Source organism: Cryptomeria japonica, chromosome 11, assembly GCF_030272615.1.
Source record: "Cryptomeria japonica chromosome 11, Sugi_1.0, whole genome shotgun sequence".
Lineage (NCBI taxonomy): Eukaryota > Viridiplantae > Streptophyta > Pinopsida > Cupressales > Cupressaceae > Cryptomeria > Cryptomeria japonica.
The window spans coordinates 25,890,021-25,899,695 of NC_081415.1; the positions used below are offsets into that span (position 1 = coordinate 25,890,021).

A 9,675-nucleotide genomic window follows, 5' to 3' on the forward strand; every position below is an offset into this window, starting at 1 on the left:
AACTAGGTGTCTAAAACTATATGTAAATTTTAGAACAATCCAACGGTTGATTTAAGAGTTATGGTCTCTTCACCGAGAGCGTTTTGATTGTTACAAAAAAACAAGAATTCTTCATTCCCAGTCCGCCTAGGGCATCAAGTATCTCATAAAATACTTAACCAATCACATTGAAAATGAATTAATTTTAAATATAATTCAACCCTCTATAAAACAAAAAATTTACAACAATTTCCAATGGTGCAATCAAAAGATTTTAGTGAAACTCTCCACAAACCCCAATTTGGAGGGTTTTTTAACAATTTTCACCAAATCTTGCATAACTTGCTTCAAAATGATTGAAATTAAATGAAACCAAAGGAAAAACAAAGTTAACTCATGCCATTATCATATCCAATACATTTACAATTGGTACAAATGATTTTTCATAAAGAAAAATGTGAATGATCAGACTTCTATACATAGAAAACAATGTGGAGTGTGTAAAAACTTCAAATGTCATTCATTTCCTTCCTCCAATCTTACACACACCCATTGGATTCAACCAAATGATGGTTTTTATAACCTCCACACATCCATATGGTAGTTAAAACTACCCAAGACCAATTACATCCTTGGTTTACAACTTTATAATGCAATTTGTGCTTGACAACATTTTTGACACAATTGACAATTTTGACATTTTGATAAATATGACCCCTAATCTTTGCTTGTGCACTTGAAATACATTTAGATGGACTCAAAACAAAATTTTACATCCTATTTACCCTTCCATGGGAATTTTTGCACAATGTGACCTCCTAGACCATATTAGGACTCAAATACACATCTTGAGCAAATGTCTTACAATGCTTCACAAAATGACTCAAAATACATTAAAATGACCATATAAACTCAAATATGAGTGAAATTATTCATGGCATGATCTTTAACCTCCTGGTGTATGTTTGGGTTCGGTGCTCCTACACCACCTCCTTTCAAGGTTAGTACAGGAAGTTGTTTCGCTACTTAACTTCCTTACACCAAGAAGTGCATTTTCTTGTCAATTAGGAGCCTGGGTGTAACAAGGGTTGAAGGGGTTGAAGACTAGAAGACCCCACTGAACTCTTAAAGTTGTGATAAGTGGTGTGTACCTTCCTTGTGCCTCTGCATCAGAATATAACTAGAATATGAGAATTAGGGATTATTCAAGAGAATGCTCAACCTTTTCTAAAGTCATCCTCATCTAATTACTATTCTTAGTAAGGTAATCTTATTAAATTTGAATCGTAGGTACAAGAATTGGAGAAGTGAACAATTTAATATTTTGGCCATTTAATAAAGTTTGTATAACTATACCATTTTAAAATGAAATCATAATTACATACATGTCTATGTAAGTGTGTTTTAGTCTTTAAAATTTCAAATAAAAAGCATTATAAATAGTTATTTATAGAGAAAACAATCATAAAAATATTAAAGAAAGTCACTACAAAAGAACATCAAGAGACATATCCCTTATAATCTAGACTAAGGAAGAGACTTAGCATGGGATGAAGTGAATCCTAGAAACATACCAGAATAATGGACACTAAAATAGGTATATTTTGTAATGTCAAAATTCTAAGGTATTCTATTTTTGACATTACAATACCCTCTTCATGAACTAATCTCCTATCCATCAATCAAATTACACATAATAGAATAGGTAAGAGTTTTTTATTTACTCATGAAGTTCTATGGTGATTTAAGGACTATAGATTAATGATATTATATCTTATTTGGTAAGGTAAATAATCAATCTAAATTTTGTATCTTTTTATGTGAATAGAGTTTGGGATGCCCAATATAGAAATCCAAAATACCAAGTCCTTTAACCACATAAAGTTACAAACATATGTTCTAAGATTCCATACTTATTTCCAATTACTTCTACAAAGTCTAATGTTGTTTCACAAATGAATTCTTAAAAAATTATTTTATCGAAGCATCCATAATTTCCAGATATAATTCATTGGGATGATTAATTAATCCTCATTGAACTCTTAGAGTTTAGATGAAATCTAAATATTCTGACTAAAATTGTCTTACCAAATTCATGAACTTCATAAGTGGCTAGACAGCCATAATCTAGATAATATTTTTAATAATAATAAATAAATTGATTAAGAGTGGATTGCACTCTTTAGCTATTATTTTGGAGTAGGAGAATGAGTATTTGTAATTTTTTGATTCTTTATCAAAACAATGTATAATATTTATTTCTTTAATTTAACTTCTTATTAAACCAATTTTTTGTCAATAAAATCAGAAGTTGCAAGTTTTCCCCTTAAAATATTTTAATAGTAACTTTTTTCATGCATTTGATCTTTCAAGTTAAGGTGGAAATATTATTACACATTGTAAACTTACACTTGAAATTGTAATAAGGTGAGAAACCTAATCTTATACTAATATGATACAATAGAAAACATAACATGGCTACCTAACTACTTAGACACTACAACTTAAATTTCAATGGGAATTCGTGAGTGAACCTTGGCCCATCAAGAGTAGGGTGTATGACAAGGGATAAAATGGAAATGCAATCAAAGTGACTTCTATGTAGCTCCTCCTAGGAAACAATAATCAAGAAGAAGCCTCCACTTTCCTAGTCACATAAAATCTAGTTAAATCATATACTCTATAGACACAATTGAAATATCTACAAAGATGCTTTTTTTTAATCATTATCATCATCCAAAATAGAAAATTAAGACTAGAAAATCAGTAATATTTTTTTATAACCATGGACTAAAATAGATTTGATAAATAATTTTAAAACAAACTAGTTCTATTGTGAAGGAAATGGAGTGATTGATTTTATATCAACCAAATGATTGATTTAGATTAAATTTTACTCATAATAATTCATTTTTATGAGTGGATAAGACTAAGCCATGTAGTATGTGGGATTAATGGCATAAATTTTTAGCCACACCTAAACACATACAGACAACATAAGTAGATTTATTACACTTCATACAACATAAGGATTGAAATTATACACGTGAAATTAAATGGTGCCTCTAGTACATTCCTCTTGGTATTCCCACCTTACTGTTTGATTTACATATATAATCATGCATTATGTAGTTAAGGACATGGTAGTGAAATTATCTACTAATTGTGCCAAGTCGCATTCATATGAAATAGGACCAACCTAAGGATGACAATAACCTTCTTCTAATAGGGTGGGTGCATGTTAGATTTTATAAACTATATCTTTGGATGGGACCATGTGGAGGTTCGTTGCATGAAATCAAGTGCATTTTATGATATCCTCTGAATTTCTTTGAAATATTTTTTGGTCATAAGAAACAAAGTGATGTAAAATATGTTATGTATGGGAAAAGAACCAAAATAATTTAGACATAATGTTGAGAATAAAAAAATAGGTTCCTAACATCTCCTTACATGTAATGGGTAAGGGATCCTACAAGAGTGCATTAATGGACATAGTATGAGGGATAGTGAATAGAATGGTGGCTATGATGGATGAGGTAGTTTTGTAGTAGAGAGAGTTCTCAAGATTTGAATATAAACTAGTTGTTATTTGTGAGGATTCAATTATTTTTGAGAGGGGGGGTGAATCAGTAATAACAATAAACTTCAATTATTTCACCAATTTGCAAAATACTTCACAAAATAGTTCATAACCAGTACCAGTAGCTGATCAGACAATCATCACATCGGATTTATCAAACTATTACCGGTAGTAACTTATGTGTTCATCATATAGTAAAGACATAAAATGAATAACTCAACAAACCATCCACAACATGAACACAAGGATTTTTCACGCGGAAACCCAAATGGGAAAAACCATTGTGGGAATTGGTACCCACAAAATAATGCACTCTAAATCAAAATACACCCTGTTAGGAGCCTAGCTTGGTTAGGAGCTTTATAACAATGCCGGTTAAGAGCAGACCCTGCTAGGAATCACCTGGTCAATGGATTTACAACTTAGCCCTATTAGGAGTAACCTCACTGGAGGATTTAAACCCAAATTAATGAGCCACCTAGTGAAGGGATTTACAAGATAAGGCCTATTAGGACCTACCTGGTTAAGAGATTTTAATGCTTTTGCAACTGTTAGGAAACAACAGATAAATGATCTGGTCTCAACACTCTCTTCTTGCTATTTCAGATCTTTTCAACTCACAATCTTCTTCACTCATGCAGACATCTCAATTTGGTTCGACACACTCTTCTTCTCTAATCACCGACACAATAAACCTTCTCAAACTTGACCTAAATAACCTTTACAATTAGGCCGGTTACAAAACCCTAACTTACAATGAGTTTTACATCATAGATCATATCAAATCATTACAAGTCATTACATTTCAACATACAGATCATTACAACATATTTCAAGACAATTACAGCCGTGGAATGATCATAACACATCACCACACATCGATCTGATAAGCTATCAAACCCTTATCACATTCTACTAAGTACTTCATTGTTTCCCAATAAATCTCGCTCCTTGATCATGATCAAGCAACATTTTATCTATTCACACGATTTATGCCATGTCACCTCTAAGTTAAGAACATAAAAATAATCACTGCCAAACCATAAAACATCACCAGTCAAAGATCTTGTTACCGGTTCTCAAACCCTACACTAAAAAGCACAACAATCAATTACGAATATGACTTTCGGTTCTCCAAACATGATGTGGTTCGTGTCATACACTCATTATAATTTTATAAGCATAAATTCCAAACCACAACACCAAACTCAACATGGATCACTACCGCAACCATCTCCTTCTCTGTTCCTGCTTATCGGTTCACTGCTACTTAGCAGTTCTACTGTCCAATTCAATCCATTACCGGTTAAGCAATACTGATAGACTTAGATAACTTAGATACCATACCAAACATAAATAAACAAGGTTTCCATCAATGACAATACAAATAACTGATCATAAGCATCATATCACAACTATATCATCACCAATAGTCCATCAATATATCATCACCAACAGTCCATCTCATCATCACTTACCGGTACATCATCATCAACATTAGTTATGCCAATATGCCAACATTCTCCCCCTTTGGCATTGATGGCAACACCAAGATAGCAACACCAAAAACACTGATCATGCAAAATTGTTCTAGTCATGACTGTTGCACTTGTCTTCTCCTCCTTTGCTTTTCTTCTTCATATGTTCGTTTCCTTCATTTCTTCTCCCTAACTATTACATTTCTTTTCCCCCTTTGACAACAATGCCAAAGGTGGAAAGTGACAAATCTTTTGTCTTTATTTTTGCTACTTCATCTTTACTACTCCTGATTTATTCATCTTAGCTACTCCCCCTGAGGAGTAGCTCACTTCACATCAATCCATAGTGAAAGATATTCAATAAGTACACTAGATTGATGCATCACCAACATCCTAGTTGATCTTGGGTAGGGCTATAACCCCTAGTTTGCCTTGGAGATATTCAAATGTAGCCTTAAGAAATGGTTTGGTGAATATATCTACCAATCGCTCTTTACTTGACACATGCTCCATTCTCACTTTATTCTCCTGTACTCTTTCTCTCAGAAAGTGATACTTCAATTCAATGTGTTTAGTCCTAGCATGCAATACCGGGTTCTTAGATATATTCATAGCACTTGTGTTATCACAATATATAGTCACTGGTTTAGTCATATCCTCCTTGAATCCTTTAAGGACACGTCTCATCCAAATAGCCTGTGTACAATTCATGGATGCAGCTACATATTCTGCTTCTGCTGTAGACTAAGATATACAAGTCTATTTCTTACTAGTCCAAGACACCAGTCTACCACCTAGAAAGAATGTATCACAACTATATCATCACCAACAGTCCATCAATATATCATCACCAACAGTCCATCTCATCATCACTTCGATACATCATTATCAACATTAGTATGCCAATATGCAAACACTAGTGACGATCCTTCTTTGATATATTTGATTTTTGAGTAAGCTAGCAAGCATGAAGGGACTACACATTTTTTTAGGAGAAGTCATCCCCAATTTTGAATGAATGAAGATGGGGTTTGATTTGACCTCCATAAACTATGGTACTATCAAAAATTTACTTATATTAGCAAAGCTCAACCACATATAATTATATCATTGATGAAAATAAGTGTTTCCAACTAAATGTAGCACAATGGAGCTCTAAGGTGACGACCTCAATTGGTGGAAGAAAAAAATGACATAACCTAATAAAGTTTAGCCTTATTAAATAGTTTGGGAACCTTTTTGCAACTTAGTGTGGATTCAACCACTTATACCACAAACAATTATAATGATAATGACCAACATTAGGATCTAAAATACCTAATTTGTTGCACATATGATAGCATGCCTCTCTCTTTCTATTTTTCAACTACATGTGATGGTCACTACATTTATTAAATGTGATCTCTACCATATTAAAATCCCCACAAATGATCCACAAATTAGTGGGAAGAGATTAAGAAATACAATGCTAGAGATTAATCTTTCAATCGTGTCATTTGAAGGCTAAATATTAATAAACCCCACAAAATAGTTATTATGCTTTTAGCATTTTTTACTCTTTTTAGCTAATTATTTTAGTATGGGAGGATAAGTATTTTGTAATTTTTAATGAAGTTTGATTATGGATATATTTATATTGTGTTCTCTTTATTTTTATTTTTTATATTATAAATCGAGAGACCAAAAAAGATGTTTATGCAGAAGAGTTCAGGGGAGGCAGGGCCTCAACAGTGAAACAAAAAATAACTAGACGAGTGTCATATACAATGCACTAAAAGAAAGCTCCAAAATAAAGTTGTGCTTGTTGCTATAAGGAACTAGAGGAGGATTTCATCCTGGTCTTCTAGCCATGTGGTCCACCCCTGTGGTCCTTCCATCCAGACCACCTTCTTCCTTTCCATGATTTGTATGCACATGTCAACCTTGTTGAAGGGGGGAGCTCTGGTATCTTGGAGTTCTTTAATCAGTTTCTTAACTGCACTCTCGAAGGCAGTTTGACTTTCTACGATCCTTGCCCATTCATAACCATCTTGCATCTCGTATATAAACATGGCATCTCGGCCTTCTTTGAGGAACCGTAGGAGTTTGTTTCGTTCAACATTCATCAGGAAGAAAACCTGTACAACAATTTTATAATGTGTGAGTTTTTTAAAAAAACCAGTAAGTTCCCTAGCATTACCTTGGAACTTCTCCTCATTTCTGAGTTTCCAAATAAACCAAAGGATAAAAGAAGACAAAATTTGCCAAATTAAGTTAGCATCCTTTTTAAGATTATGGACGAAACCATTAACTATATCATAAGTGAAGACATGCTCAGTAATGGATATTCCAAACATTAACCAGATCTCCCTAGCAAAAGGGTAGTCAAGGAAGATGTGCCGAGTGGACTCAGATTTATTTTTACAATTTAACTTGTTATTATATCATTTTTTGTCCATAAAATTAGGAATTGCAGATTTTTACATAAAATATTTTCCTAATAATTTTTTGGGGCACTTATTTAATCTTCTATGATAAGATAAAAATATTGTCCCACCTTCTAATAACTATACTACAATCCACATAATTTAATAAAAATGTGTAAAACCTAAACTTCTATTATGATAATATTACTTAGAAGAAAATAATAAGACAAAAAGAAAAAAAACACATATTATGTATTAATCATAACTAAAATCTAGAATGAAAAATTAATATTTTTATAAAATGTTATATTTATATATTTTATCAAATGAAATAAGCATTTAGTTGTATTGCTATTACATATTCTATAAGTTTAATTAAATGTTCTGAATAAGATTTCCTTACCAAAATATCATTAAAAGAATATTTCAATTCTAGAATACATTGGAAATGTAACTGGAACTCTGGAATACATTGAGAATGGAAATGGATTAATGGATCCAGAGGCGGTCTGTCTACATATGACTTAGTCAGATAACCTTATTTTTAAAGAAACATAACAAACTATCATACCTATAAATAGAAACTACCGTACCAAATTGCCATGGTTACCAACCATCCATTCTCCGTTGGAGAAGAATTAAGAAACCTCTATCCATTAGGCTATAAGAAATAGGTCCAAGAATATACATCCAATGTCCATTATAATTGATAATGCAGGCCTCAGAGATCTTGCTGGATTCATGGAACATCCCGAGAGCGTCCAGGATGTAAAATATTATCAATTTAGTAGATATTTAAAATATAATAAAATTTGAAAGCATTTCATTATCATTTCCAAATAAATATTTGTAACACATTTTAAGTCTAGAAGTGTATTCTTAGTGTGTCAACACACATTAAGCAACATATTAAGTCTAGAAAATGTCAATCGACTCTAAATATTTAACACGATTTAAGCCTTTTCCTTTCTACTATTTGATAACAGATCATTGAATATAATCTCTAACATCAATACAAAACAAATCTATGATCCATATCATTGATATAAAATAAAATTTACACAATTGAATTCACAAACAACATGAACATGTGATACTGATAGAACATTTAAAACTGTTTTTATGTTCTAAATGTTAACGGGATCGGTGAGTTGTGATAAATTTTCTGACTTAATGCTTTAGGATCTGTAGCTGTTCCAGATATAACAAGGGCTCTTATGAAGGTAATAATGAATTCCACCACCAGTGATACAAAAGGATGTCCCACAGGAACAGTGACAGTAACATTAATGGATGTGTTTGTAATTATTTCATGGAGTAGAGCTGCAGCTGCTGTGGCACCCGCAATCTGAGACACAATATAAACGGGCAGCTGGCAATATCACAAGTATACAAAGAAAGTATCAGATGAAAAAGAAGAGAAAAACATACATTGAAGCACAGATTAATCCAATCCTATCTGTTATATTTTGAATCTTTTTTTGCACTTACTATGTTGGATCAACTCACCTCCTTAACAGAAAGTTTTCCCACTACTGAGAAAGCAAGACTAACTAAAGGATTTCTGTGAGAAACAGAGTATATTATCGCCATTATTATAACCAGCCCAAAAACAGCAGAAACCCCAACATAAGTTAAGATACCGTCCATCTATATTTTGATTAGTTATACCTTTTTGTAGATTGTAGCCTCTGTGAAAATGTTGTTTGCTTTAGTAGCTTTCGCATCTTCCATGTTTGGCTTGTTTGAGTTAGGAGAAAGATAGTTTACGGCCAAAGGAGGTTTCATGCTTTGCTTTTCCATGGTGAAAATTATTCCACTCCTTATTAGGCGGTCTGCAATTTAGCTAAGATGCACAAACACTTGTCACTTGTATAATACAGTATGCAAAGCGTAGCCAGACTTTACCACACGATAACCGGATGGGTAGGCAGAAGGACATGGCAATTGTCGCGCAAGAGTAGTAATGATAGTTAGGCTGAATGATATGATCATCTCCAATTTAATCATCGTCAGGATTATATTTATTTTCATACATATTTAGATTTATGAAATTAGGTGGAGTCTATGTCTAATATCTATCATCATTTAAATATCATGTGTCAAATATATCAGATCATATATAGATAAATAGTTGAAACACACTAATCATCATAAAATAATATCAATAAAAAAAAAACTTAACGACATAATCATTCTTTTGTATTGAATGTTACAACAACACCCCTTC

General features: G+C 32.5%; 1 protein-coding gene across 1 annotated transcript; it reads right to left on the reverse strand.

Moving 5' to 3' along the window:
• Nucleotides 1-8,565: 8,565 nt before the first annotated feature.
• LOC131859996 (probable aquaporin NIP-type) lies at nt 8,566-9,095 on the reverse strand. The gene is made up of 2 exons (XM_059214331.1): nt 8,955-9,095; nt 8,566-8,817 (listed from the first exon to the last, which is right to left on the reverse strand). Exons 1-2 carry the CDS (start codon nt 9,093-9,095, stop codon nt 8,566-8,568), a joined length of 393 nt encoding a protein of 130 aa, XP_059070314.1.
• Between the last annotated feature and the right edge of the window lie 580 nt (nt 9,096-9,675).

Bases quoted from the DNA above. Each gene is read 5' to 3' on its own strand.
- LOC131859996 (XM_059214331.1), bottom strand. From the start codon at position 9,095: ATGGACGGTATCTTAACTTATGTTGGGGTTTCTGCTGTTTTTGGGCTG. The intron at 8,818-8,954 runs GTGAGTTGATCC...TGATATTGCCAG, and splicing joins GAAAACTTTCTGTTAAGGAG to CTGCCCGTTTATATTGTGTC.